Here is a 27,432-nt window from a genome sequence, read left to right on the forward strand (position 1 = left end):
CAAGACATGTACATTACTCGGTCGTCGCCACCACTCGCTTTCGAAATACAAAACTGGTGCGCAAAGCCATCAATCGATGCCCGGAACATCCGCAGTGGTCATAAAGGCGGCTGTGTTCCGGCATAGATCGTTCTCCCAGTTTAGGCCTAGCGCAACTTCACAACAACCGGCCGTCCTCGGGTAAAGGCCGGCGGCGGTCAGCGCGAGCCATATGTTGCAAGCATGTTACGAGCAAGGCTCTTTCGCGTTCAAGCCTGGCGAACGGGACGACATCGGTGGAGTTGACGGGCCGAGACATGGTCGCCGTTTGTGACACACGCACAAGGGGGATTGGGAGTACAATAGCGCACAGGGCCAGGGCAGACCGAAGAGCAACCACGGTTGGCGGTTTCCTTGTGTACATTCCGCAACAGGTTTGTGTGTAGCCACCTCTCTTTGGACCTTCAGAGCAAAGTCTGCAAGGCTAGATGAACGGAAACGTGCTCAGCGGCAAGCAAGGCCACATACCGCTGTTTCTTCGTTGTTGGTCTCTCATTCATTGCCATTGCTGTCGCCACTCTCGGATATCGAGGCCTGCAGCGGCGACAAGGCTATCCAGGGGAAGTTGAGCACGCGAGTCCAAGGGTCGCAAGGCCCAACTGGTCTGTTGCTGTGTTGGTGATAAAAATTGAAGAACCCTAACCTAAACCGACAGATTCGTCTCACAGAAACATACCGGAGAACAAGACACTACACATCGTCCCCAAGTACACCATCCACCATGAAGAGGGAACGCGACGAGAAGAAGGAGGACCCTACTATTGGAGAGGCGAAGCGAATCAAGAAGCAACCTCCACCCTATGACATTCTCGACAATGGGCGCATAGAAATCAAGTTTGACGTTGCCTTTGTTCAGGTCGGTGAAGATAAAGAGGAACGAAAGGAGAAAAAACAATGCACATGCCCACTACCCGAAGGCGACAGTGATGATGAGTTCGAGTGCGACTGCGGAGCCGAAGACTCGGATGACGATGACGGTGAATGGGACTACGCGCGCGTGATCTGCGATGGAATCTGGTGTCCGCGAAGGACAAAAGATACCTGGAGAAGCAAGTCACTCGCTTGATCAAGTGGTCCTTCGAGGGTCTTACCCCAGAGTTTCGCAACTACACGGGCGCGAGCGTCGTGTTGGAGTGCGACATGCCGTCGGAAGAGAAGTGCAACCTCGACAAGGACGAAAAGGAGAAGAAGCGCATCAGCGGGACGATTGCCGAGCGCTCGAGCGTCGTCAAGTTCATGTCCTTCGACAAAGGAGTGCAATCCAACCCGCCCGACTTTAAGCACACAGTCGAGACACGCGCGTGGTCGAGCAGATAAAAATAAACCCTGAACACTTCGCTTCTATCCTGGCCATGGAGACACATGAAAGTCGCTGCTGAATGGAGGGCAAGTTTGGCCACTGGATGGAAAGGGCACGCAAAAGCGCGCTTGGTGGGCGTTCTCAAGGGGCAAAAGAGGGAGCACACGTTGGCCTGCGCCTCTGGGTGGCGACGGAAACACAGTTAGGAAACCTCCCGTCGGTTTGCAGGCCGGCATGACGGAAAACTGGGTCTATCCATCGCGTGGCGAGCCACAACAACGTTTCCGTTTCTCATCCAGACACTACTACAGTTTCTATCGATTCCTGGCTTGCCACTCCAAGCGATGCAATCCACCGACGTCTACCACACCACGCTGCGCACCACCTCGCTCCTGGGGGTCGCAGGCGAGAACGCCAAGGTCAAGAGGCGGACGCTCAACATCAACGACGCGGTCGGCGAGGAGAAGGTCCCAGGCTTTGAGTTCAAGAAGCGCTTGCCAGGCATTTTGGGGCTCATTCGAGAGCAAAAGCCCGACCTGCTGTTCCTGGTCGAAGCCACCCAAGCCGAACACATAAATCTATTGGGCTTTGAGTTGAGCAGCATGGGCTTCAGGGTCGTGTTTGGCGAGGGGAACGCTTCTCCTGGCTGCACGGCCAACGTGATCGGCTTCAACTCGACGCGCTTCCACCTCACGCACACCGAGAACATTCAACTCCTGTCGGACGATCCGCAAGTGCCCGGAGACCAGTCGATGCCCAACGGCTGGGGCGCTAACCTCTTCGTCGCTCGCGTGCTCCTCTGCCACAACAGCAAAGTCGCAGTTCCGAAAAGGGAGCTCTTGCTCGGCGTTACGCACTTTCCCATCCACGCTGCGTCCGGCGCCGCTTGTACCGAGGCCCTGCGGCTCTGGCTCCAGATTCACGACAAACAGCGCTACATCGTATCGGGCGATCTCAACACCTTCCACGACAAGGGCGGACCCGACCAGATCGCCAAGTTGCGCGCCGTCGCCACTGTCGAGGGCGAATCCAGCATCTGCCACGCCACTGGTCGCAAGGTTCTCAGTACCTACTTTGGCTTCCCCCACGACAAGTTCAAGTTCGACATCGACAAGTTCCTTGATCCGCTCGACTATGTGATCATCAACCCTGTCTTTGGAATGTTTGACGGCCCTCTCTTCACCGACACACGCTTCATCCCGTCCACGTCCCATAACGACGACGACATCGAGAACGCATCAGCAGAGGCACCGCTTCTGCGCTACACCAGCGATCACTTGCCGTTGTTCGCCAACCTGGAAGTGTTTTTGTGAACGCCCTAGCGAAACAACGAGGCTCTTTTTGTGTTGTCACAGCAGCCATGTCTCTTTTCATTCTTTGCGAATGCGGCCGTGCCCAATGAAAAAAGGAGACTGATGAAGGAGTGGCATGATCTTAGGGAAGAACTGTGTTTTACGGCACCACGGCCATAGAAGCAAGAGTGAGCACGTCCATCCACCCATGAAGCATCGGGTGAGTGCATCCACGTCTTGTAGTGCCCCTCTTGTAATGCGGTCGCGAACCACTTTGCTCCTGCCGTCCTCTGCCCCTCTCACGACATATGCGGCGAGGACCTTGCGTCTCGTGCCGACGGGATGGTGCAAGACCGAAGCGGATTTGGCCACGCTGTATCCCGACGGCCGACGATACCTCGTTGATTGCGCAACAGGAGACAAGTTATACCTCAGCGACAAGGCAGCGCGGGAACTGGAAGATTGGATGGCAAAGATTCCCGCAGCCCTTGCGCGTTTAGAAGAACGTCGCCGACGATTTCGGCAGGCGCAGCCACCATCGCACCCTGGCTGTTGACCCCTGTTTGCAAGTGCTTCAACTTTCGGAAAAGTTGAATTGAAACGGCTGCCACGACCATGTCCTTATAAGTCTCCATTTCTTTGGCATCTTCTTTCTTGTACTCTTACACCCACCTGCTCACTTCCACCCTCCCTCCCTCCCGCCACGCCATGCAAGACCTCAAGAAGATTCGCAAGCGCCTGCGCCAGGAGGTCGACGCTGCCGACGCGCCCATCAAGGCCCTCGAGTATCACGCCGACGATATCAAAAAGGAAGCCAAACGCCGACGTTTGTGCTTGCTGCAAATCGCGGCCGACTTGCGGAAGGCCACCGAGCTCGTCGAATCGTCCGCCAAGACCAACTTGTATGTCGCCGACCTAATCAATGGGCTGTTCAACAGGAACTTCATCGGCGAGGATTTGGCTCTTGGCAGGCTCTTCGACACCATTACGCAAAAAAGGGCCATCGACTTACTGCGTGTCATCAAGAAACACGAGGAAACGACGTCCTTGCAGCAGGCAGAGGCGCCCTGCGGAGTCGATTCGCGGCTTTACGAACTCATTCGAGGCAAGATCAAGGACATTGTCGACGTGTGCTACGAGACAACGTTGGAGAGCCATCCCTACCTGGCTACCAACAAGACGGACCACGACGGCGAGTTTGAGTGTTTTGCAGGGGAAAAGGTCTATCTCTTGGGCTCGGCGCAAGATGGTGCAGTGAAGGCCGTGGAGGAATGGCGGCGACCTGATTACGATGCGTTTGCGCTCCTCAACTGGGCGAACGCGAACCGCGACGGCTTTCCTGCCGCCGACTTCGAGCTCGCCACGGTCGAGGACAAGAGGAGAAAAGCATACGCCCACGACTCCCTCACTCTGAAGATTCCGGCGGTGCTTGTGTTTGTCAACCCGCTCGAGCCATTGACCACCGCTGCTGGCGACGACGACGGCGAAAGCGATGACGAAAGCGATGAGAAGGACAGCGACGACGATGACGAAGAGAAGGACGACCCAGAGATAAGCGATGAAGCGGCAAACACAACAACATCAACGACGGTTTAGACAACGACAACAAGCACGAGAAGGAGAAGGATCATCCAGATATGAACGCCGGCGAAGGCGGCAACTACTGCTCTCACAGTTGACGAGGACGCCAGCGTGTTGGCTGTTCTGCCCAAAACCAAATACAGAGATGTGCAACTCATACCAACTCATAGCACTAGATGAAACGACGACTCAGGAGGCAGAGGCGCCCGATGGCGTCGGTTCGCGGCTCTACGAACTCATCCGAGGCAAGGTCAAGAACATCGTCGACGTATGTTACGAGATAACTCTAGAGAGCCATCTATACCTGGCCGCCACAAACACGGACGGCCTCTATGGCGATGTTGCGATACCTGCGAGCCAAAAAGTCTATCTCTCGGGCTCGACGCAGGACGGTACAGTCGTGCCACAATGGCGGCGACCTGACTCTGATGCGTTTGCGCTCCTTGATTGGGTAAACACGAACGGCGACGGATTCGCTACCACCGAGCTCGCCACTATCAAGAAGGACGGCTACTCCTACAACAGCCTAACCCTAACCCATTGAAGATCTCACGAACCACGATGGAGAAGGACGAGGCAATGAAAACCAAAGACTTACCATTGACGAAGATGAAGGAGATGATGACGCCTGACAAGCCGAAGAAGAAGAAGGAGGAGGAGAGGAAGAAGAAGGAGGTGAAGTTTCAGTTGTGCGCCTTCCCCTCCAATATCCGCTGTGGTGACCGCTACCCGCTCGAGGTCGCGTTCCTCAACTCTACCAACATCGACCACCCAAAAGAGGGCAAGACCATCAAGTGCTGCCTCACGCACACGTCCGTCGTCCAGGTGCCCCGCGCCGGCTGGTGCCTCGTCATCGTGATCACTGCCACCGTGAAGAGTGGTGCACCACACCCCATTTGCCCGGATCTACTGCCGGCGATCGGGCACGAGTGCGGCGCACGCCTCGACAAGCCGCGCTACTCCTCTGGTCGACTCTCCACGCACATCTCGTTTGCCAAGACACCAACACAGTTGACCGGTGAGAGCTCTTCCCAGTTCTTCCTCCAGGTGTCGATCTTCAAGGACGCCGAGGACGTCTTCACCACCACACCCGTATCCTTTGCAAACAATAAACGCGCATTGTTTTTATTTTATTGTTTTGGGTGGCTACCCTAAACCCTAACCCTCCTTGTAACCATTGCTTTATGCACAACGATGGCATCCTGCAATTGCTACTGCTTGGCCCCACAACTCAGCACGGGCAACTTGTGATTGCGCAGGATTTGATGAATGGCGGAGGGGCCACATGATGACGGGCGCAATGATCCTGTTGTCGCACACGGAAAGTTGACCCGTTCCCTGCGGCACCCACCGGTTGCCTTTTTGCTATACCAGATTGCCCTCTTCTTCTCTCTCGTGCCCACACACAGACATCAAACGCTCCGTACGTTACGCAGCAATGCAGACCACCAACCTTGCCCTCGAAGAACATCAAGCCAAACCGATCTGCAAGGAAGCCAAACGCCGACGCTTGTACCTGATGTACAACACCGCGTCATCACCTGTCCATACACTGCTCGAGGCCAAACTGCGCGCCGCCGATGCTATCGAGATGTTCTTCCGCGCCGACTCGCCTCAAGGCGATCTCTCGCTCGGCATGCTCTTCAACACCGCCACGCAGCAGGGAATTGTCAACCTGTTGCGCGTCATCAAGAAGCACGACGAGGCACCGCAGCAGACGCAGTTGCCAGAGGAGATCGATCTGCGGCTGTACGAACGCATACGTGGCAAGATCAAGCGCGTCGCCGACGTTTCCTACACCGTAACGGTGAAAAGCGACCCGTATCCGTTCTGCGCGAAGGAGACGAGCTCTCCCGAGTACATCGCGCTTGCGAAAGAGAAGGTGCGTTATCCTGCGGAGTCAGAGCAAGAAGACAGCGCTTGCGTCGAGGCATGGAACAGGAGCGCTCGTCACGACGAGCTCCTCGGCTGGATCAACGGCGAAGACGTCGCCGCTCACATCGAACGCTGCACACACAAAGACGGCGACTACTGTTACAACAGTCTCACTGTGGAGATCCCTGCGGTGCTCGCGTTTGTCGACCCCCTCGAACTGGCTGCGGACGGTGGCGGTGGCGAAGACATGGGTGCCACACATGATCGGGAGAAGCCTGCGGGTCGTGGGCGGACAACGGATGGTGAGAAAGAGACCGCAGAGACCGGCACCACTCCCACCAACGGCGCTGCTGCTCTAGCCGAGGCCAAAGATGTGTACGCGCTATTGTCTTGTTTGCGGACAACTTTATAAACATTGGAAGACGGCAAGTGGAGCAGAGCGCCGAAAAGCCGCTGGCGGGTCTGTGTGTGTGTGTGTGTGTGTGCGCGCGCAACCACCACACAAAGTTCCTTCGCTGTCCACGGAAACAGGCAGCGATGTACGAAAAGGAAAACAAATCCCTCATCGCGAGGGTGCTGCCGTTACCAAAGGGCCAGGTCTTACATAAACCTGGTGTGCCCTGATTGATACGGTCATCGTAATCACTGGACCATGAACACCAGCAAGGTTGTGCCATCGCCGTTTCTGGCGGCTGTCGCCGACATCGCCAAAGTACAACCGGAGGTGGCCGTGGCAGAGTTGGTGAATCTGATCGCCGAGGTCTTGACTCTCACTACGGAACAGAGCGTGCGCGATCTCGTAACTGAACGGTTGGCATCACTTTCCTTGAGCAATCTCGTTCCTTCGGCCGCGTCGGAGCAGGTGCGCCAGGGCAACGCAGCGGCGGCGCCGTCCTTCTCAGCGTCACATCCCTCGACGATACTCATCGACCACGACCGCGAGCACCTCTTGGACCAAGTCTTGGCTCAGGGCAAATCGGTGGCCGGCTGGCAGAGTGCCTACGTGCTGGTACCGTCCGGCAAGACCGACAACCGCATCAGAGGCCACGTCCACTCGATCCACCAGTACGTCTCCACCGAGGACCCGGTAAAGACCGGTATCCTGTCGGTTGGATCGTGGATGGACAAGATCGTCCGCGACCGCAGCGCACCACCGCCGACGGCCCGTAGGCTTCTCTTCATCGAAGAGTACGAGTACCAACTGCAGGCCACGAGCGGACTGGCCCAGATCATCGCCAACGGCGCACGACTGAACTTCGACATCATTGTCCTGCTGGGCACTTCTCCCGCCGGCACGATCAGCCACTACGATGGCGCTTTCAACCTCCGGCCGAGAGACAATCGCTTTCCCACCATACGCTGGTGCCACGATGACCGACACGAAGACCCGGCCATGGTCGCGCTCCGCGACCACGGCCACACCTTCGTATCTCACGCCCACCTACCCAAGTGGATGATGTCGTTTGTATAAGCAATAAAAACTTGTGAGTTGAAACGACGACGAGAGTAAAAACAAGACGCCTGCGATTTTATCTGTTTATTTTCTGTTGATACGCCAGCCTTACAAGCAGCCAGGCGGCGGCAGGTACGCAGACCTGTAGACGTCGATTGCGTCCGAGACGGTGGCGGTGTTGAGGTCGCCGCCGGCGAGGAGGCTTGCGTTGCCCGCCGAGGCGGCGGCCAAGTGCCGGCGGGCGACCGAAAGCGACGCCGAGGTCCAGGCGCCGGTGGCGACAGTGTAGATGTCGACCGTGCCTGCCGTCTCGTAGCCGACCAGTGTGCCGGCGAGTATCACGAGCCCGTTCGCCGCCGTCGCCGTCTCGTAGGAGAGACGGGGCACGGCCACGGCAGTCCAGGCCCCGGTGCAGGCGTCGTATATGTGCAGCGCCGAGCGGGCGACGAAGTTGGTCACGCTCCGCCCAAGGAAGAAGGCCTTGCTGCCCATCGCAAAAGCCGCGCTGATGGTCTGGGGCTGGGACAGATGGGCCGGCGAGGCCCACACCCGCGACGTGGTGTTGTAGATCTCCACGAGGGACGTGTAGGCGCCCGACCGGTAGCCGCCGGCGAAGAACACCAAATCGCCCAGCGACACGGCCCCCAGCAGCGTGCGTGATTCGGAGAGCGACAGCGTGCTCCAGGCGCCCGATGTGGCATTGTAGACGTCGATCACGCTGTGCAGCGACTCATCGCCACTGCTCCCGCCGGCGAAGAAGGCGAGCTCGCCGGCAGAGGTCGCCGCTATGTTGACGCGGGGGTGGGAGAGCGCTGCTGTTGTCCATGTATTGGTGTCGACGTTGTAGATGTCGACCGCGGCTGAGGCCACCCTGTTATCCCACGTCCCCGTCAGGCCGCCGGCGAACAGCACGAACCTATCGCCCACCGACGTGGTGGCGACGCCCGAGCGACCGCGCGAGAGCTCCGCCGTCCGCCACACACCCGAGGTCATGTTGTAGATCTCCACCGTCTTGGAGAACACGGAGCTCCCGTGAACCCCCCCGCGAAGAACACCAGGTCGCGAACTGCCGCACCCCGCATCTCCTTGCGCGGCTGGGCGAGACTCAGCGTGCTCCACTGTGCGGAAGAGCCTCCGGCCAGAAGCGCGAGGAGCACGAGAGCGCAGAGGTGCCGCACGCGTGCCATGTCTCCCTCTACCTTTCCTCTTGTTGTATGCTCAGCCGCCGCCAATTTATGGCGCCTTTCTGGCACTGAACCTGTGCGAGCCCCTGTGATGGTGATGATGTTGATGAGGCAAAAAATAAATAAACAAACCACCTAGGCCAGATATTTCATGAAAGGCCATCGCGACGGCTGGACGGTGGCGCACTCAAAGAACACGGAAGGATGGCCTGCTGGCGTTTCTGATTTGGGGGGGCACCATCACAAGAAGATTCTTATGCTCCTTCTGCCCCCTCGCCTGTCCTTGCCCTTGACATCCACGTAACGTGGCCATGCACGCTCCTGCCGTCAACGCCAAGCGCCTCGCTGCCGCTGGCGGCTTGCCCTCCCGCGCCATCAGCAAGAAGAGACTCGGTGGCTCGGTCGCCTCTGGATTGACGCAGGCAGTACAGGCGCTGTCCGACGACTTGGTCTTGGAGGCCATTAACTACGTGGCCAAGGCCAGTGCTTCTGAGGTGGCGAACTTTTGATGCGACCTCTCCTTGCGACTTCGACATCTTCAACTTCGTACTCGGCGCCCCTCACCCCTCGCCCAGCGGCTTCGGCTTCTTGCTCAACACCCTCAGGCACCGCTAGCCACGTGGTCGATGCCATCGACCTTGTATTCGACAATGACCCCTTCGCCTTACCCCATGCCCTCACCCTCCTTCACAGCGCCCTCGACCATATACTTGGCACCATCCACGCCTTACCCCACGCTGTCCGCCTCGCCGATGCTGGCTCCTTACAAGATACTGTCTTATCACACGCCCTCGGTGTCGTCAGATATGTACTCCCACGAAATGCCTCCAGACGCGCTCAGGGCGGCGCTCTCGGTCTCAGACCACTGTGCTGTCGTCTTCCGTCACGGCTACGATGTCTTCGAAAGTCGATCCGCCCTTTTCTAGCGGAGCCCAGGGGCTACGGGTTTCACCCTGACATGTAAGTGCCATCACCCTCCCCTCTGTGAAGGCATTGTACATGGGCGAGGGAATCAAAGAGGAAGAAGTGCAAGCAAGCCACAACAACAAGCCAGGAGGCAATCGACGACACAGGGAACTTCAATGCCAACTCGGCCAATGACAACCGTCCATGCCAACCCCTTGCCGAGGCCTTCAAGTGTTCTACCATTCGCGACACCATTGACCTCACCGACAAGGTCACCAAGTGCTCAAACGAATCGGTTACGATTGACGAGCCCTTGGATTGCCCCCGAGAGGAGTCGGATCTCCGTGCCGAGGTTCACCGGCCAGTGCCGCCTCTCGTGACCGTCAATCGGCTCGATGACCTTTTGCGGGTGTTTTCATATGCTACGGTCATTATCTTGCGTGAGCCAAAGAGAGACCAAACTTGGAATCTCTGTGTCTCCAAGACAATTGCCAGCACTAACCCAGCCTCTTCAGGTGGGAGCGAAATGCCAGTCCCTGTCTTCTGCCCAAACCACTACTCCCAAAAGGGACAGACGGTTTTGAGCCAGAGTAAGGTGGGTGGATCGTTACTTGGGGGAACAAGAGAAGGGCTGTATTTGATCGCCGGCTGACCTCCCAGGTCCCACTTGGACAACGGCGCGCCAGAACTAGAGCACGGTGGTGGATATATCGTTTTGGGCGGTGGAGACCTGCGCTGACCAGCACGCTGGGCAGTCGTCATGATGGAAGTGCAGGGGCTCACCGTGGGGGCAAGCCAAGCATTCCATGCACTCTTGGTCAGGGCAGGACTTGAGGACGTCCTGTATGGACCTGGTATCGCTCACTTGGTGCTGGGCGTCAAAGGTGTGGGCGTCGTCGGTGGAATGGGACATTGTTGCAATGGTATCAGGTGGAGGGCTTGACCTTGTTGCTGGAGAATGGCTGAAAAGACACGCTGCTTCTGTTCAACTTTATGGTGAGGCCCACAATGAACCCTTGGCCCTCAGAATGCTAGTTTCCATTTTGGCGCATCTGTGATGGATCTGTAGTGGTCCTAGAGTTGAAGCGTGTGTTCTGCCAACAAATAAACAATGGAAAGCATGAGGCGGTCAGGGCTATGCTGCACGCGGACGGAAGGGTCAGCGAAGAGGGAGGGAACGCAATCGTCGAGACCAACTGGCACATCTCTACCTTTGCTGTCGCGCCTTGTTGACCGCAAGATGGAAGAACTGAAAGCCACGAAGAAGCGCTTGCGTGGAGAGCACAACACCCTCATGTGGCCCATCACTCAACTCGGTGAGAGGTTTGCTGCCTTTACCGACAAGGTAAAGCGACAGTGCCGGCAATTTGAGGAAGAGGTCGAGGTCTTGCAGGCTGCGCTCACGCCCACACTCGGGCAGGTTGAAGCGCAACTTGAAGCCGTGGAGGCCATTCAGTCGTTGTTCTCGACTGTCGCTGCTGCCAAAGATCCCTCGGCGGGTGTGTTCTACAACTGCGCAGAGCAGGAGACCATTATCAGCCTGCTTCGTCAACTTCACAACAGCGAGCAGCCGTACAACCCACTGCCGATGGTCATAAGCCAGGCGCTCTACGAACGCATCCGCTCGGGCATCGTGCGCATCGTCAAAGCCCGATATGAGAACATATTGAAACTGGATGACTGCCTCTCGCCGGAGCAAGCGCCGCCCATCCCCAGTGAGAAGATGTACTCTGTCCCAGAGGGCGATGGACTCAAAGAGGAGGTCGTCGTGGATTCGTGGCTGCGTGCCGTGGACAAGGACACCTTTGCGGAGTGGGTGAACGAGAAGAGAGCTCTCTGCGTCGATGCGCCCACCACCGGAGACGACCACAAAGGACTGTGCGAGGAGCCCACTGTCTGCCTCGAGGGTGTTCTCGTCTACTTTGTGCCGCTCGACCCCATCGAAGGTTCCATCAAGAACAGCGACGGTGGCGATGTTAAGGCAGGATCGACTCACCGAGAGGAAATCAAAGCCGAAACGCACGAAGACGTCTTTGCTGCATGGGATGCCGTCTGCGCCACTTTGCCCAAGGGCCTCTTTAGGGTCGAGGTGGAAGGGTTAGAAACCGACCCTTAGCGTCCAAGATATCCTACTCAAGTTTTTGGTTAGACCAAAGCAATGAATTTCCCGCTGTCAAGATCTTGTTGACATTTGGGAAAGTCGAGTTTCTTTACGGAAAGATGGGGGGGACACTTTGGGAGAAGGGCGCTGGAGTTGGCTTTTGAGACTTTGGGATGGGATTTTGAGTCATTCCAACACAACCGCGTCTTCCACGAACACATGCGCGCGGAGCGGGCGATGAGCTCGAAGAGCCGTACCGAATGCATACGCTCTAACAGAGACACGAAACAGCACCCATCATCGAGCGACACCATCCGGTGGCTGCGCCTGGTGGTGCACGATGGCAACTTGGGAAGGGCGCAGATCGCGTTCCCTTACAACGCGCGCGAAGTCGACGAGAACGCCGTCGATCAGATCAAGTTGCGCATCAAGGCAGACTTGGGCGAGGTGGCACAAAAGTGCAACAACCCCACCGGCACCAACTGGCGCTACCTAACCCTAGTGTGGGAACCCAGCGACTGCAATTGGCCGCATGCTAGGTCCGCCCTCCAATACAAGGACAAGTGTTTCGAGGGCGGCATGCTCTGCCTGCGCGCGGTGGTGAGGCTGCTCTCCGGACTGTCTTCGAAAGTCGGTTGGCCCGTTCGTGCTAGAGGGAACGACCAAGGCCATCCTGACATGCAAGTGTCACCACCATCCTCGCTGCGACGCCGTCGCGCGCTGCGGATGCTTCAGCCAAGGTCAGGCGACGAGGAACCCTGCAATCTCTGGATCGCTGGCACCGGAAGAAGCGGAAAAGGGACGGCAGCGAAGCACACTCGATGTGGGAGGGGACTGACATATGGTACCTCAACGACAGCAGCATGAATGCTCCAAACGGTGGCCTCTGTCCGCGTGAAGGGGCCAATCGTGAGCCCATCGTTGACGGTCAACGGGGAGGACACGGCCAACGAGCCGCTCGCCATCGACTGACCGCCGAGATCGCAAAGTGGCTCGACGAGCAAGCCGCTAGTGTCAGCAATCTGATCGAGGGCCATAAGCCAATACCGCCGCCAGTGCTGGCTAACAAGGCCGATGGCCCCGTCAGTGAACCCAGAGAGGCGAGTGTTTTCATGCATGACGTCGGCTCTCGTGGATGAATTTATGACATTACGGAAAATAACTTCAAAACCACTCTTGAGGATCATGGGCAAAGGTACAACTTAATGGGGCAAAGAGATGCATAGGGTATCTGCGGTCGTGGTTCAGGCCATGGGGCAGGAGCCAATGCCGTCGTCGCCGACGAACGGGCACGTTTTGGTGAACGGGCACGGTGAGGCGGTGGTACATTCGTAGGGCTGAACACAGATGGTCTGCTGTGTGGTGGGGTTCCAGGCTTCGCGACGGGGCGAGGGACACAGGCAGGGATGAGCGAAGCCGGGGTTGGTATAGCCGCGGTTGCAGAGACAGGAGCAAAGCCTTTGGCCACCTCACCACCAACCATGGTTGGACAGGTTGGAGGGTTGAACCCAGTTGATATTGTTGTTGTCTAGATGTGTCCCTTGGTGCTTGGCCAACTGCCACCGCCGATGTTTCAGGTCTCCCAGTATCCTTCCCCATCCCTCAACATTGTTGTAGTCATTGTTGAGACCAGTTGGCAACGACGTCATTGACAAGAACTTTGGGTGGAGGGAGGAGGAGGGCTTTGGGTCGCGTCGCGGTGTGGCTGCGATGTGGGCCGCATGGCTGCTTAGGGCTAGGGACGGAGGGCGGGGGGTCTTGAGACATGATGTTGTCGTCATCATCCACATTTGGGGCTGAGGCCAAGTTGTGGGGTGGGCCACAGTATGGATGGTTGGGTCTTCAGCCCTCAGTCCATCAATCTGCCTGCCCTCACCATGCCTTGCCAACATCCTTCCGTCCGCACCAGCAGCCCAAATTCTTGTCGTTGTGGGGGACGTAGTCGTCGTTGTGGCCCGCTGTTGGCAACGTTGGTGTTGCTGGGGACTTGGGAGTGAAGGGGGAGGTGACGCGGTCATCAAGGCCTTCTTCTTGTTGTCGTGACGTCGTCAACATCTTTTCCCTTGGTTCTCGGTCGATCACTCGGCGACGATGTCAACGGCGACGATGACGTCTTCATCCAGGCCTCCAACAACGAAAGCCACAACCTCAGGGGGCTGGGGAAGGGGACGGCGGCAAAGGCAGCGATCCACTGCCCTTGGTGAGGAGGTAGAGACGCTTGTAGAGCGGGTCGAGGAGGTTGGTGTCCTCATTTGCGACGACGCTACAGGCGCCAAACACCTCCTTGCCCTTGCCGGCACTGCGCCCGCGCCGGGTGTGCATGTCGATCGCACATTTGTCGATTGAGAGGTCGACCTCGAGGTCGAGATGGCTTTGGTAGGCCTGGCCGGCGTCGAAATCCGAGGGAGGCACTTTCACGGCACGCCTCCATTGGACTCGATCGCTCAGGATGAGCGCCAGGTAGGCGCTGCGCAGGCAGAGCGGTGGACCTTCCTTGTTGGCCGCCATGTACTTGCACCAGCGCACCATCACGCCCAGGAAGTCGAGCAGGACGGTCTTGTCGTCGTCAGCGACCCAGTTGGGATGGGCCTTCCGGACGAACCAGTCAAAGACGTCCAGAGCCAAGTAGACGGTGTTGGTGCTCTTCAGGTGCTTGGTGGGGCCGGTCTTGCGTGCCATGAGCTCTTGGAGTGGCGCGAACCCGGCGCCCCACCGCTGCTCGAGGCAGTAGACCAGGCGGTTGACGATGCCCACCAACTCGGTGTCGCGCTTCTCCGAGTGCGCTAAAGGGGAAGGTGCGGCGGGGTGGCGGGCACTCCACGGCGCCTCTGGCCACCTCCAGTTGTCGGTGGATCTCGGGTGCTTCGGCCGCGAGAGCCGGCAGCACCTCGGGCTTGCAGAAGGCGGCGTTGTAGTGGCTGGGCAGGCGGCAGTGTTTGCTCGTGCACAGCGCCCAGACGATGTCGACGAGGGCCTGCTGCTCTGTCGGCGATGCCAGGCCGGCAGGCTCCCTGCCGCCGTTGGCGTCCCGTCGCCTCTTGCGACCCTCCTCCAGACACCGGAGACGCGCGTCGATCCGAATGAGGGCATTGACGTTGGCCAACGAGACATCCTCCAGAGCGATGATCTTGAAGCGGTTCCATAGGTTGGTCTGGATGTGTCGGCCGTCGGGATGGAGGGAGAAGAGGTCCATCTCGATGGCGAACTTGAGGGCCTTGTCAAACTCGTCCCGTCGGCTGTACTTTTGCACGGCCGACTTGGCTTCGTCCATGGCACATCCGCCATAGGTCCTCTCGATCCTGCGGATGGTGACGATGGAGCCTAGTCCATATGGGAGCTCCTCTTCCTCATCGGAGGAAGGGCGCGCCCGCTTGTGCGCATCGGCATCCACGGCGACGGTGGGGTCTTCTCTGGTGCGCTTCATCTCCACGTGGTCGTCGTCGTTGCTTGTGTGATGCAAACCTACCGCTCTCTGGTGCCGCCGTTCCTTTATAGGCTCTTATTGCCCAAACCTCCTGTCTTTCTGGGCTGACACCTTTCCGCAAGGCGCAAATCTTGGGACGCAGGTGGACGGATAGGCAGACGGCCCCAGGGCGCTGGTGGCTGCTTTTGCGTTGGCCGTCTTTTGGCCCACGGCGAAAGAAGGAGGTAGCCCCGCCTAAAAGTACAGACACAAGATCATTGTGAACCCTCTCGGCCATTACAGATTAAAGTTCGCGACATCAAACAGAAATGGCGTCTCCCAGGTCGTTGCTGCATTTGGCCATGGCCAAGGCGTCGACGGTGGCCCAGAGCCTGGTGGAACAAGGTGCCGACGTAACTCTTGGCGAGTGGCCCTTTCGGTTGGCTGTTGGTGGTGACCGCCTCCGCGATCTCAGCCTGCCGCACCTCAGCAGACCAAGTCTAGAGCTCATTGAGACGCGCGACGCCCACGAGGAGAGCGCCCTGGCGACTGTCTGTCGTTTGATGGTCGGCGTGGGCGAGGAACTCTCTTGGGCCTGCTCGCCGCTCAGCGTGACGCCGACTCGGTGACGCCGCCAAGGCGTTTCGCACAAGGCTCCTTTCTTGTCGATCCCTCGGGTGACCAGCAAGGGACGTAGTGGTGAGCCCCGGCGGCGGGGGACCATCCATGCCGAGACAATGTGCGCGGTGTGCCTGGCTGGTTGCGCTCCTTCCGCCGGGCCGAGGCTTTGGCACGGCAGGTGGGCGAGGTACTGAGCCATCCCGTCGACGAGGAGGGCCGGCTACCTGACGATGTGGCCCTCAGAGATCTCTTCCAGCACCTGTTTCGCGAAGCCGTCATCTCGCGCCACGGCGCAGCCTTGGAGTCAGGCCTGCGCTCCTATGAGCTCGCGCTCGACCTGGCCACATGTCGGCAAGCGCCCTCAGTGCTACCTGCTGCCCGACGTCGACGAGGCCGACTACGATCATCCCGAAAGGTGAGCGAAAAACATTTGCTTAGTTGGTCGCTGGCGAGCCTGGTCCCAGCGTCCCGGCGTCAGCATCTATGGCACCCCACTGGCGGCTGCCGGCAACTGGCTGTTGGCCTTGGAGGCCGACGAAGAGCACCCGTTGGCGCTTGTCGTGGCCCACGCCATCGTCAAGCGCTACCACCAAGCCTTCTCCCGAATTGGGGTGGAGAGGGATGGCATCTCGTGGCTGCAACACCCACCCAGAGGATGTGTGCCCGCTCTCGTGCGCAAGAAGGAACGCAAGCCCAAGTTTTACGACATCATATTGGCCTGGTTAGACCCCGACGGTGTTGGCCTTTGTGCGTGCCGCCAGGGTGCACTCGAGATCCACCGTTGACGAGACCAACGTCGATACCACAATGTTCCCCCTGTTCGACCATCTCTCCCAGATTTGCGACAGGGCACAAGAGTGGTGTGTCAGGTGTGCACTAGTACGGTCGCCGGTTCTTCTGGACTACGCGGCGGCCGTCGCCTACACCGCCGAAGTGCCGAATGTCTTGCTGCAGCAACTACTGGCCGATTTGGGCGAGCCTGCCATGGCGCCCACCGCCAGCCTGTCGGAGCATCTCGACCGCCCCTTGATCGGGGCCTTTGCCGCCTCGGATGCTTACACGCACCGACCGTCTCGTCGAGATCGCCTTCCACCTTATCGCAAACCACCTTGGCCAAGGAAACGCCTCCACCGTACACTGTGGTCCTGACTGTCGTCGCCGCCAATGACGACTTGGACCTTGACACGAACGCGTACTCCATCGATGCAGATGTCTGCAGGACAGTCAGCGACAGCACGACATTGCGGAAGACACCGACGGCTCCTACTCGTACATCTCGTGCGACATAGATGCTGCCATCAACAGCACCTACGGACAGCAGTGTACAGGTCACCAACCGCCATGGGTCTTGCCGTGAACGTCGGTGATCCCATCGACATCGACCTACCTTACAGGGGTTTGTATTTCTTCCTCTCCTGCTGGATTAGCCTGATCCGTCTTGAAGCCCCCCTCGACAAGTCTCCGTGGGTCCCAACAAGGACCAAGTGTTGGCTGACTGATGGTGTGGACGGATGGATGGGTTGTTGGGTCTTGGACCTTGGTTGTGGGGGCCAACTTCTTGGGTGGGCCACCGTACGGACGGACGGAGGGATGGTTGGTTGGTCTTGAGACTGTCCGCCTCAAAAGGACGTGTCCTCGGGACAATCCCAACTCGCACAGGTTTGGCGACCCGTGTGCCGCGTGGATCAGCGTGCCGCGACTGGGACTCGAGTTGGCCAGGGCGCGCAGGCCGCCTCGATATGGCTGGCCAGATGGCTCCTGTGTGCCCAATTCTCTGTCAAGACGGCCAACGAGCACTACTTTGCCGGCTGGCGCGGCTTGGAGAAAGAAAAACTCAAGATGCCGACGTGCGCGTCTGGGACGCCTACGTGGCTCCGCCTCACGGAGGGGCCGACCTGGACCACATGGCGATCATCATCGCCACGATATCGACCCATATGACCGCGCCAGAAATGCTCACGAGCGCCGCTGTGTGCAATCGCATCTAGGACCCCGGTCGATGGTCCAGACCCGACGCTGACAGCGACGAATACGTGGACGCCATCGCCGCCTGGGCTTCCGAGGACGCCATCAAGAGGGCCAAGCGCACCGACAAGGAGATGTTGCTCTCGGCCATGCTCGCGAGGCCTACCACTCTAAAAACACCAGGCCCAGCAACGTGCACCTCCTGTGTGGCGTCGTCCTCGCTCTCGTCGCGGGTCTGCTGCAAGACATCTAGAGGGGCGTGCAATGCGATGCCCGAGCTCACACTGCCTCCTACAAAATGCCGCTCAAGGTCGATGCCATCGTCAAGCAGACCTTTGACACCGTGGGACGTCGTTGATCGCCTGGCAGAGTGCATCATGGACACTGTGTCGATATGGCGGGACAAATCCCTGCTCGTGAGGCTCCTGGAGGTCATCGCGCCCGCCGGCCTGGCTAAACTCTACATCAAGTTTGCTACCTCGAGCACGTCGAGGGACCGCGCCACAACGGCGACCGCCCCGCTCTTCTTCGAGGACCTGGCCAAGGTCAAGAATGTGGCGTTGGACCGCGAGATCGTCGACAAGGCCATCGACAGCATCAAGTTTGCCGTAAACTGCCACGACGCCTGTGCGGGCGATGTATGGAACTAAAGAGCCTTGCCCCCTTTTTGGACTCGCCAAACCCAATGTCCCGTGCCTGTACAAACCAGCAATGTGAGCATCCTCTCTTAGTCCCGAAAGATGCGCCCTGAAGGCTTGACAATTATGACCTTCTTGTTGGCCTTGTGATGGTGTTGTCATCATGTCCGAGTCGGCCACTATCTGCGAATTGTGCAGGAGGCCTCCGATGATGGCCAGAGATACAGTCCCGACTGGTGCTTGGCAGCGCTGTTGTTGTTCCCAGTGCCAGCGGCCTTTCGCGAACATTGGTTCTCCTTCTTTGTTGATCTGAACTGTCATCCATCCACCTGTACTGTCCCAAGCCAGATTTGTCCTGAAGCCTTCAACAAGTCTCCAACAAAAACAACCAAGATTTGGTGGTGGTGGCCAACAGCACAGATGGGTCTTGGTTCTTGGTTGTGGGGCTGACTTCCTGGTGGGTCACAGTGCGACCTTGGTCCATCACCACCACCCCGCTGATGTCCTTCACCACCATCCAAAGTCTTGTTGGGGGCATCATCATCATCACTGAGACCAGTTATTAACATCATCATCAACATTGACAACTAAGTTGTCAACAAGAACTTTTGGCTGAGGGAGGAGGGATTTGGGTCATGTTGCAGTATGGCTGTGATGTGGACCAGATGGCTGCTTTGGGTGGGGTGGGGGTCTTGAGACATGATGTTGTTGTTGTCCTTTGGCCACCACCACCCACACACCACCAATGATGATGATGATGTCAACATTTTGGTCATGATGGGATGGAGAGACCAGGTCTTAGGGTTTTAGGGTCAAGTCTTGGCTGTCTCAAAACCATTTGGCCACTTCACACCATCTGTGGGTGGGTGGATGGATTGGGGTGGGGGGTTGAGAGACTTGGGGGGGCCATGCCTTGGTCATCCCAGGGATGATAGAGTTTAGGGTAAAGCCTTGGGTGCCCCAAAACTGTTTGGCTGCTTTAGTACCACCCATGGGTGGATGGATGGATGAGTTGGGGGTTTAGGGTCAAGCCTTGGTTGTTTCAAACCATAGGACACCTTTGGCTGGCATCCAGATGGATGGATGGGCAGGTTTGGTGTTGAGGTGTTGGCCCATGGGTCATTGCTGTGGTTTGGCCATCTGTGGCCACCTAACTGTGCATGGGTGTGGGTGGGTGTGTAGACTGGGGGTGAAGATGCAAGGTGCAAGGTGTTGACAAGTTGTTCCTATGCCCTGTGGTTGCTCAAAACATGTGGCCACTTTGCCCTCCATGGATGGATGGCTTGGTGTTAGGGCCAAGGTGTTGATGGGCCATCAATGTGCCTTGGTCACCCAAAACCTGTGGCCACCTGACCAGGCATGGATGGACAATTGGGGGTCAAGGTGTTGGCCACCCATAACCTCTGCCCACCTGTCTGGGCATGGATGGGTGGATTGGATTGGGGGTTTGGCAGTCAAGGTGCCACCAGACATGACTATGGCTTGGCCATCCATGGTCACCCAACACCTGTGGCCACCTCACCAGGTGGCTGGATGAGCATCCAAAAGTTTTTTGGTTACCTCATCACCACCTGTGGATGGATGAGGCTTTAGAGGTCAACATGTTGGCAAGTCATTGCTTCACCTCAAGCCATCCATGGTCAGCCAAAACCTGTGGTCACCACCCACTGGGTGGATGGATTGGACTTTGAGGCCATGGTGTTGCTGGGAAGGGCTGTTCATGGGACAAAAGGACATACACTGCTGTGGTGGGAGAAGGCCACCTCAAGGTCCTCAAGTGGGAGATAGTCCCTGGCCTGGAATGGGGAGAGATGACATCATGATACTCCTTGCCCCCAAACTTAATGAAGAGGAGACTGTTGGCTTGTAAAGTTGGCATGCCCTCCCATTCCTGGCTGTAGGCCCTGTCTATAGACTGAGGGCGACTCTGGGATTGGAGGGTAGAAAGGCGGCCACCCTGGACCACCACCGCTGTCTCTCGGAAACAGGTGTCTACATTGGACAAGGGTGGCCACAAAGAGCCACACCGTCGCTGTGGTACTGAAAAGGCCATGGTGGAGTCTTCCAGGGGTGCTTCGTTAAATACAATGATTGAGGCTCTTCCCACTGAGCCAAAACACCACACCGGCGCATTTGCGTCCAACACCACCATCACATCGCATAGCACATCATGGAGACTTCCACCCCCACCACTCCCACCGTGTGCATCAATTTCATGGGCGCGCCCGGCGTCGGCAAGACCACCATGGCCGCCCGCGTCTTCTCGGAGCTCAAACTTCGCGGCCACACGGCCGAGTGGGTCGGCGAGTACGCCAAGAAACTTGTGTACCTCAAGCGCTTCGAGGAGCTCAACAACCAGTACATGGTCTCGTCCAAGCAGGCCGACCTCTTTGACGCGCTCAAGGGCTGCGTCAAGTTCATCGTGACCGACGGCGCTCTCGCGCACGGCCTCTACTACAACCGCTTCAACCCAGACAACACCTCGGACGTGACCAAGACCCACGCCGCCATCATGCGCCGCTACTCCAACCACACCAACATCAACATCCTCCTCGAACGCGGCGACTTCCCCTACGAGACCACGGGGCGCTACCAGAGCGAAGCAGAGGCGAGGGCCATGGACAACAAACTCAAGGCCTACCTGGCAACAGAGTGCGGGCTCGAGCTCCACACCTTCAAATCCGATATGAAAGCCGTGAGCGATATTGTCACGCACATCGAGCAACTTTGCTGCTGCACTAGTGCCCACACGCCATCATAAAGCACACTCCACAAGTCCCTACTGCACTTGGCCTCGGCCCAGTCCTGCTAACATCCAAATAGTTGGAGGGGGGCTCTTGTTGCTAACGAATCGTCAAAGGTCCGTCTACAGCGTTGCGAGCAGAGATCCACGAAGGAAGGTCGTCCAGAGTGAGCACAACATAGCCCTCACTGTCCTTGGGCTGGCCGTACGAGCGGATGCGAATGTCCGCGCCACGCCCATCTGCAAACGCCCCGAGGGGTTGCAGGGCCTCATCCAGACCAAACCCGGTTGTGTCGGCCGATTCCTTCCTACCAATTCGGTCGGCGGTCGAGCAGTGCCTGGGTGGATGTTCTACTGGGCTTGGGTGGTGTCATTTCCCCCCACAACCTATTTGCGCCGCTTGGGATCTCAGATAGTGCGGTCCGCTTGGTTTTGGCCCGGTCGTGCTCACGGGAGTCGGCCGACAAGATTGGTACGCGCGCTGCCCAGCCACGCCGGAAACGACTGATTAATGTGGCCGCATGCTGTGTGGTCCTCTTTGCCTCCTCAGCGTGGGAAGATGTCGAGGACACCTGCTTCAAAAGAGGGGACGATATCCATTAATCGCCACCTTGGCGCGACAATGCACGCCGCTGCCCAGGCCGACCCCGTCGTCGACCTCCTCGCGGCGTGGAAGGGCCTATTCACATGTCTGCCACACAAGCCCTCCCACCTACTCTTACCTCTTCGTCTAAGGGGCCATCCAAGAAGCGACAAGTTCCAACCGCGTCATCCAAGAAGCGGCGAGCCGCATCATTAGCAGTCTGGTCTGCGACACGACCACGACCATGCGTCTGCGGAGGGAACTTGGCTATCGGTCGTCCGCAAATGTCTGCCAGCGCACAAGTTCACCTGGCAAGAGACACTCTACGTCATCGGTGAGATCATCGTGCCGGCGCTGACATCTTCCCCCGATGGCAGCGACGTCCGCGACCACATCACCACCTTCCTGTGGCTGTGGGTGGACGACATCCGCGAACTCAGCAATCAGGACGACGCAACGCCCGAAGAAGAAGGAAACCGAAGGGCGATTTGGAACGCTTTCTTCGGTGGACTCCACCGCGCCCTTTACGCCAACCGTGACGCTCTGCTACTGAGACCCAACCTGGCGACCCTGGGGGGTCGCTTCACCATCATCTACTGCCAGGTAACGGGGCAGCACCTGTCGCCGGCAGGCATGGACAATGTGTGGGACAGGGTCATCGCCGATCCCACGCCGTGGGTCGCACCCTGGAGCACCGACCTCATCGTGGAACTGGCCCTCGCCACAGGCACCCAGGGCCGCGACTCAATCCTCAAGAAGATCGAGAAGATCGCCTGCCACCTGTCCGGCGAGTCCAAGGAGCAAGGGTGGGAAGACACCGTGCCAAAGAAGCACCACTGTTTGTTTCTACAGTTTGCGGCCAAGTTCCTCCGCGCCCACGACGAAAACCGCGGATCGCATTGATGGCGGCGTCGCGCTCCCTCTTCCCCCCACTCGCCTCTCTTTGTGGAAAGAAACCCCACCTGAACTAAAGCCAGGATAAACACACAATCCCCTCTCCACACCACCAACATCGGTCTGCAAAGTTGCACTGTCGGGCGGGACGCTGGTTTGAAAGCCTACGTGGGCGTCGCCGAAGCCCACAGCGGGTTACACCATTACCCATGACACCATTTGTCGTTAAACACATCGAGAAACTTTGTTGCTACCCGCGGCAGTCGTACGCCAGCATAAAGTGCGTAATTTATGGCCCAGAGTAAAGAACGGAACATCTCTCTTTGGTTTGTGGTGTGTTGGCACAACATTTGGTTGTCGAGGAGGGGTCATCAAAAGTGTCGGGGGAAGAGGATAATGCCGTCGTCCTTGATGACGTGGGTCTGTGTGGCGAGATCTGTAACGGGCCTGAGCGTCGAGTTGTAGTGGGGGTTCTTCCGTTTGAATTCCTCCAGGATGCTTAGGGCACTGCCGCCCTGTTCGACGGCGAACCTCATGCGCGCGCTGAGCTCTTCGATCTCGGCCAGGCTTGGCTGACGGTGGTAGGTCTGCCCGCGCGTCACGCGGTCGAACTCGGGATGTTGGCCGTACTGATCGCGAAAGAGCCTCTGGAGCATGAACCCCATCCCGTCCGCGATGAAGGAGCGCACCATATCGCACGTCTCCGCTCTCCAGTGGGTGTCGTTGCACCACGACTCCAGGAGGGTGAAGAACGCATCGGCGTTCTCAGGGAGCAACCGATTTGGCCCTATCACCTCGGAGAGGGAGTTGCGCTGTTCGGCTGTTATGCGGTAGGTCATTGGCGTGGGTGAGTGGGTGTGTGGTGTGCTAAACACGAATTATGAACGGCGAGCGCATGCCGGACGTGTCCCGCCACTTTCCTTCTTGTTGGCAACCACAATCTCTCGTGACACTGAGGAATGGCGACGCCGTCGCTATTCTTCGCGCAGAGGAGCCGCTGGTTGCGTTCAAAGTCATGGCCACGAGGTACAAGGGAGCAGAGTCTACGGGACACAAACGGAACACATGGGGGCGAAGGAGGACGGTTTCTCTATTGTACATCCAAGAAGTACAATGACATTCAGAAGAAGAGGAGCCCTAGCAGGCGGCCATCTCCGGGGGCTTGTTGTTCCCTGGTGAGGACAGCCAAACCCGACAGGCTCAACTTCGCAAGGATGGGATCTTCGGGGTCGTAGTAGGTACGCAGCCTGACGTGGTGGGCCGCGTCGCCGACGGCGTGCTTCACAAAGTCGCCCTGGCATCGGGCCATGGGCACCTCTGCCTCGACTCCCAGCACGATGAACACGTCCAAGTTGAGCCGATCGGCATTGGCGATGTTGCGAGCCAGCCCCGGCGTGGTGTGCACCTGGTATTCGCAGTGTGTCGAGACCGCCGGTGTTGCAGGGGCCGGACGCGACCGGGTGATCGTGTGGATGCGAGGCGCGCAAGTCTCCAGGAGACCCTTGAAAGCCACGTTCTGTGACGTGATCACGAAGGCCTCCTCCCAGTGGGCCACCTCCGGACGCAGGTAGCGGCCAATCAAGCGAGGGTTGTTCTGGTGGTCGAAGGCAACCGTAGACAGACGCGACGACGACAACTTCGACGGCAGCAGCAACGCATTCTCATCGTTGATCGAGAGAGTCAGCGTGCCGCTGGACGGCGGTGGAGCGCTGCTGCACGCCGCCTGAGCAGCACCGTCGACGTACGGCCTGGCGACAGACGTGGCCGCCGCGGCATGTTCAGCCAAGAGGGAGCGCCTCGGCTTTGACTGAGATGCACTTTGTAAACTTGTCGACGGTTTCCTTGACCAAGTGGTCCGTCAGCACGCGAACCGCCCGCCGACAGGATCGACACGTCGGCTAGGTCGGACTGTTGCTGCTGTTCGGCAGTGGCGTTGCCTTGGGCCGGGTCCGCACCCACGAGGCGCGCCGTCAAGATCCTGCGCACTTTAGCCTCGGCCCTTATACTGATAGATGTCGCGACGTGGTCGATGGCCTCCTTGAACAGGTCCTTGTAGGGCCTCATCCAAGCCAAACCCGATTGCGTCTGCGTCGCCGTCGGAGGCGACGGGTTCCTTTCTACCAATCTGATTGGGAATCGAGCAGCGGGAGTTCTCGGTATGGGTGCTCATGGTGGCGAGGGTTTAGTAGGACTATGAGGCGCGGAGAGCGAGAGTTCTTCTTATGGCAGCCGCCTGCCTTCCTCTTGGCCACGCGGCAAGCGACCGACCATCTTTCCGCGACACGCGCAACCACCAGGCCCATCCTAAAGTCTCTCGCCCCCGCCATGGTGCGCACCAGAGCAGACGAGAGAGGTGGACGGACGAACAGTAAGCCCCCGGCGGGTGGGTCGCTTTCATTGATCATCTGAAGGGAAACGATGGCTCGGATAGATTCTGCGAGGCGCCGTCTCCGTCGCACTTATTAAGCAAGCCCAGGGTTAGGGAAGTGGTAGTGTTTTCGGCCTTTGACGCCAACAAGCAATTCCGAAGGCCAGAGAGTGAGGGGGGATTGGGTGTCCGATGTTCAAATAGCCCGCCACGGCTCAGAGCACATAGCATGAAAGACATTCCCTGTTTCCCTGTTTCCCTGTTACCCACTCGCACTCATCCTCGTCGGCAGAGTTCTGGCCCGCAAGGTGATCTTGCGGCATTGTCGAGGCTCAGAATGAGGTCCAATTTGGGATGTTGACCTGGATGAGTTCGTAGAGTGGTTGGCCGACGGGCTTGTGTAGCGACTTGACAGTGGCGCCGACGTCGAGGTCGGCAGCCTCGTTGGGGGGACGAGATATGCTACGGTGCTCTCTTGCAATGCGCAGAACCTTTGTCTCCCACGTCTACAGGTCTTTATGCGAGGATCGGGAAGGGCAAGAGCAATCAGACGGCCCCGTGCACATACAACAAGTAACTCTTGGTGGAGGCCACCAAAGCGTCAAAGTCGTCCGTCTTCTCGTGGTCGTGGAGGAACTTGGAGTACCACTCGCCCGCGATGCGGATGTTGACGATGCTGTACAGGCCGTCGCTGTCCTTCTCGCCGCCGATCCTGTAGTTTTGCCAGTGGTGCTCTTGGTCATTGGCGATGTTGGCCTGGTGCCCTCTCCTCAAACGCGCCGTCCAGGTTATGAGGTCGTGGTTCAGGACGAGGTCGATGACGCGTTGGTCGGCCATTGTATGGCAGGGTGACTAAGGCGAACAACAAGGGTCTCGACGGTTCCCACTCTTGTAGTAGTAGCGCTTCGCGGAGGTGGCCTGTGCCATTTCCGCCAAAGGCGCCAACCCCCTGCAGCGCCTTCTCGCATCCCTCGGCCTATGGTGCGCCTCACCCTCTCGCGTGAAGGAGAGAGCCGCGAGGTCCACCGCGTCGAGGAGGGCAGACCGCCGACGTAGTCCAACAGCGAATCATACTCCTGGAGCGAACCGAATAGGCCCGTTGACAGCCCCACGCCACCAGCCACAGCAATCTCGTCTGACGCGTCGGGTGCTTTCGGCAGCCAGTCCTCGAAAGGGAGGTCGTCGTCAGGAGTGTCTTTTCGCGAGTTCACCTTGGCCAAACCAGGGCCTCGGCGCGCTCCCCCGCTCCCGACGAGGCATTCGGTAGCAAGAGGTCGGTGGGAAGTGTGGTGGAGACGACGCCCATCCATGTAACATCTCCCAAGGCGTTCTAAATGACTTAAGCGCGTAGAACATGATGCCGGCGGGGATGGGCTTCGGGCAAACCTTCCTCCGCTTGCCCGGTGACCACGTACGGCCGCCAGTTTGACGAACTCGATCACCTCGTCGTCGAGCATGTCGTAGAAGCTCCTTGCGCTGCTTGTCCCGCGCTGCAAATGAAGCCGAGAGGGCTGCCTCGCCGCCTCCGCAAGCCATCCCGCCCGACCTCACCTCGGCAGAGTGCGCTGCCACGCCTGCCCATCATCTCCGTCTTCAATTTTTCTTGGGTGGTGGCGCGACCGAGCCGGGCTACTCTGCCGTTCCGACCTTCATAGCATAGGCTAGGTCGACACCCCGCACTGGCATTCGAAGGATGGCAACTGCACTCAAGTCTGTGGCGCCACAGTGTCTCTTGAACGAAAACCCGGAAAGGTTTTGTTGTTCCCCATTCAACGACCACGCGTTGTTCTGAACTTTCCTGCCGTCCGCAGTATAAATTACCCAAGCCCCTTTTGTGCCACTGCTTCGACAAGAAGATGTCCAACCAAGACCACACCGTCCAGAATACATTGGCGAAGGCTGCGGCCACGCTTGCTGGTCTCTGCTCACTGCCGCAACAAGAACGCTACCCGAAGTGGACGAAAGACATCGCAACTCTGGAAAGCATGATTCGCCACCTGCAGGAAGACTTGCGCCGTGGTAATGTGCCAGCGCCTGCACAACAGGCCGCAAGCAGCGTTTACCCTTCGCGGGAGAACCGACGGAAAGTCAAGAAATAAATTGGCCGTTTTATAGCCACCTCCCCATCCCCGATGACCAAGACACACCCGTCGTCGCCGGCTTCAAGAGGACGCGTCCCCTGACCTCACCCTCCGATGGAACATCCTCGACGCCAACGCCTCGGACCTCCTCCTCTCCCTTGTACTTTGTGTCCGACCCCCGCAAGCGACAGGACATGATTGGCAGAGCCGTTTCCCGTGCCGCCTCACTCAATCGGCCGCGGACCCCAGGCACCACAACATTCTCACTCTCCTCTCTTACTCCTGAACCACCTTTCGGTGTGCTGCTTGTCGATTGGAGTTTCCGTAAATCGCCACAAACGCCACGAGGTGACGCCCACGAACTCATCGACGCCAACAAACGCCTAGTACCGGCACGACATGCAG

At 58.3% G+C, this 27,432-nt stretch overlaps 15 protein-coding genes and 1 pseudogene across 15 annotated transcripts; 11 read left to right on the forward strand and 5 right to left on the reverse strand.

Moving 5' to 3' along the window:
- Positions 1-760: 760 nt before the first annotated feature.
- On the forward strand, positions 761-1,356 carry ACA1_363250 (uncharacterized protein; the record flags this gene model as incomplete). The annotated part of the gene is made up of 2 exons (XM_004333791.1): positions 761-1,036; positions 1,069-1,356. The coding sequence occupies 2 exons, from the start codon at positions 761-763 to the stop codon at positions 1,354-1,356; spliced, it is 564 nt and encodes a 187-aa protein (XP_004333839.1).
- Positions 1,357-1,683: 327 nt separating this feature from the next.
- ACA1_363260 (endonuclease/exonuclease/phosphatase family protein) lies at positions 1,684-2,652 on the forward strand (the record flags this gene model as incomplete). The annotated part of the gene is made up of 1 exon (XM_004333792.1): positions 1,684-2,652. The coding sequence occupies one exon, from the start codon at positions 1,684-1,686 to the stop codon at positions 2,650-2,652; it is 969 nt and encodes a 322-aa protein (XP_004333840.1).
- Positions 2,653-3,339: 687 nt separating this feature from the next.
- ACA1_363270 (uncharacterized protein) lies at positions 3,340-4,227 on the forward strand (the record flags this gene model as incomplete). The annotated part of the gene is made up of 1 exon (XM_004333793.1): positions 3,340-4,227. One exon carries the CDS (start codon positions 3,340-3,342, stop codon positions 4,225-4,227), a length of 888 nt encoding a protein of 295 aa, XP_004333841.1.
- A 130-nt stretch (positions 4,228-4,357) lies between these two features.
- On the forward strand, positions 4,358-4,756 carry ACA1_363280 (annotated as a pseudogene).
- A 65-nt stretch (positions 4,757-4,821) lies between these two features.
- ACA1_363290 (uncharacterized protein) lies at positions 4,822-6,499 on the forward strand (the record flags this gene model as incomplete). The annotated part of the gene is made up of 2 exons (XM_004333794.1): positions 4,822-5,304; positions 5,657-6,499. The coding sequence occupies 2 exons, from the start codon at positions 4,822-4,824 to the stop codon at positions 6,497-6,499; spliced, it is 1,326 nt and encodes a 441-aa protein (XP_004333842.1).
- A 240-nt stretch (positions 6,500-6,739) lies between these two features.
- Positions 6,740-7,558, forward strand: ACA1_363300 (uncharacterized protein; the record flags this gene model as incomplete). Its single annotated transcript, XM_004333795.1, has 2 exons — positions 6,740-6,874; positions 6,950-7,558. 2 exons carry the CDS (start codon positions 6,740-6,742, stop codon positions 7,556-7,558), a joined length of 744 nt encoding a protein of 247 aa, XP_004333843.1.
- A 90-nt stretch (positions 7,559-7,648) lies between these two features.
- Positions 7,649-8,727, reverse strand: ACA1_363310 (kelch repeat protein; the record flags this gene model as incomplete). The annotated part of the gene is given in 2 exon segments (XM_004333796.1): positions 7,649-8,567; positions 8,579-8,727. 2 exon segments carry the CDS (start codon positions 8,725-8,727, stop codon positions 7,649-7,651), a joined length of 1,068 nt encoding a protein of 355 aa, XP_004333844.1.
- Positions 8,728-10,870: 2,143 nt separating this feature from the next.
- On the forward strand, positions 10,871-11,746 carry ACA1_363320 (uncharacterized protein; the record flags this gene model as incomplete). The annotated part of the gene is made up of 1 exon (XM_004333797.1): positions 10,871-11,746. One exon carries the CDS (start codon positions 10,871-10,873, stop codon positions 11,744-11,746), a length of 876 nt encoding a protein of 291 aa, XP_004333845.1.
- Positions 11,747-11,950: 204 nt separating this feature from the next.
- Positions 11,951-12,569, forward strand: ACA1_363330 (uncharacterized protein; the record flags this gene model as incomplete). Its single annotated transcript, XM_004333798.1, is given in 2 exon segments — positions 11,951-12,373; positions 12,387-12,569. 2 exon segments carry the CDS (start codon positions 11,951-11,953, stop codon positions 12,567-12,569), a joined length of 606 nt encoding a protein of 201 aa, XP_004333846.1.
- A 1,310-nt stretch (positions 12,570-13,879) lies between these two features.
- On the reverse strand, positions 13,880-15,155 carry ACA1_363340 (uncharacterized protein; the record flags this gene model as incomplete). Its single annotated transcript, XM_004333799.1, has 2 exons — positions 13,880-14,500; positions 14,568-15,155. 2 exons carry the CDS (start codon positions 15,153-15,155, stop codon positions 13,880-13,882), a joined length of 1,209 nt encoding a protein of 402 aa, XP_004333847.1.
- Positions 15,156-18,018: 2,863 nt separating this feature from the next.
- ACA1_363350 (uncharacterized protein) lies at positions 18,019-18,370 on the forward strand (the record flags this gene model as incomplete). Its single annotated transcript, XM_004333800.1, is given in 2 exon segments — positions 18,019-18,070; positions 18,090-18,370. The coding sequence occupies 2 exon segments, from the start codon at positions 18,019-18,021 to the stop codon at positions 18,368-18,370; spliced, it is 333 nt and encodes a 110-aa protein (XP_004333848.1).
- Positions 18,371-20,528: 2,158 nt separating this feature from the next.
- On the forward strand, positions 20,529-21,119 carry ACA1_363360 (uncharacterized protein; the record flags this gene model as incomplete). The annotated part of the gene is made up of 1 exon (XM_004333801.1): positions 20,529-21,119. One exon carries the CDS (start codon positions 20,529-20,531, stop codon positions 21,117-21,119), a length of 591 nt encoding a protein of 196 aa, XP_004333849.1.
- Positions 21,120-21,723: 604 nt separating this feature from the next.
- ACA1_363370 (uncharacterized protein) lies at positions 21,724-22,587 on the forward strand (the record flags this gene model as incomplete). Its single annotated transcript, XM_004333802.1, has 3 exons — positions 21,724-21,790; positions 21,837-21,907; positions 21,943-22,587. 3 exons carry the CDS (start codon positions 21,724-21,726, stop codon positions 22,585-22,587), a joined length of 783 nt encoding a protein of 260 aa, XP_004333850.1.
- A 362-nt stretch (positions 22,588-22,949) lies between these two features.
- ACA1_363380 (uncharacterized protein) lies at positions 22,950-23,417 on the reverse strand (the record flags this gene model as incomplete). The annotated part of the gene is made up of 1 exon (XM_004333803.1): positions 22,950-23,417. The coding sequence occupies one exon, from the start codon at positions 23,415-23,417 to the stop codon at positions 22,950-22,952; it is 468 nt and encodes a 155-aa protein (XP_004333851.1).
- Positions 23,418-23,698: 281 nt separating this feature from the next.
- On the reverse strand, positions 23,699-24,642 carry ACA1_363390 (uncharacterized protein; the record flags this gene model as incomplete). The annotated part of the gene is made up of 2 exons (XM_004333804.1): positions 23,699-24,301; positions 24,397-24,642. 2 exons carry the CDS (start codon positions 24,640-24,642, stop codon positions 23,699-23,701), a joined length of 849 nt encoding a protein of 282 aa, XP_004333852.1.
- An 850-nt stretch (positions 24,643-25,492) lies between these two features.
- ACA1_363400 (uncharacterized protein) lies at positions 25,493-25,783 on the reverse strand (the record flags this gene model as incomplete). Its single annotated transcript, XM_004333805.1, has 1 exon — positions 25,493-25,783. One exon carries the CDS (start codon positions 25,781-25,783, stop codon positions 25,493-25,495), a length of 291 nt encoding a protein of 96 aa, XP_004333853.1.
- Positions 25,784-27,432: the final 1,649 nt, after the last annotated feature.

Source organism: Acanthamoeba castellanii (assembly GCF_000313135.1).
Source record: "Acanthamoeba castellanii str. Neff unplaced genomic scaffold scf7180000084624, whole genome shotgun sequence".
Taxonomy (NCBI): domain Eukaryota; phylum Discosea; order Longamoebia; family Acanthamoebidae; genus Acanthamoeba; species Acanthamoeba castellanii.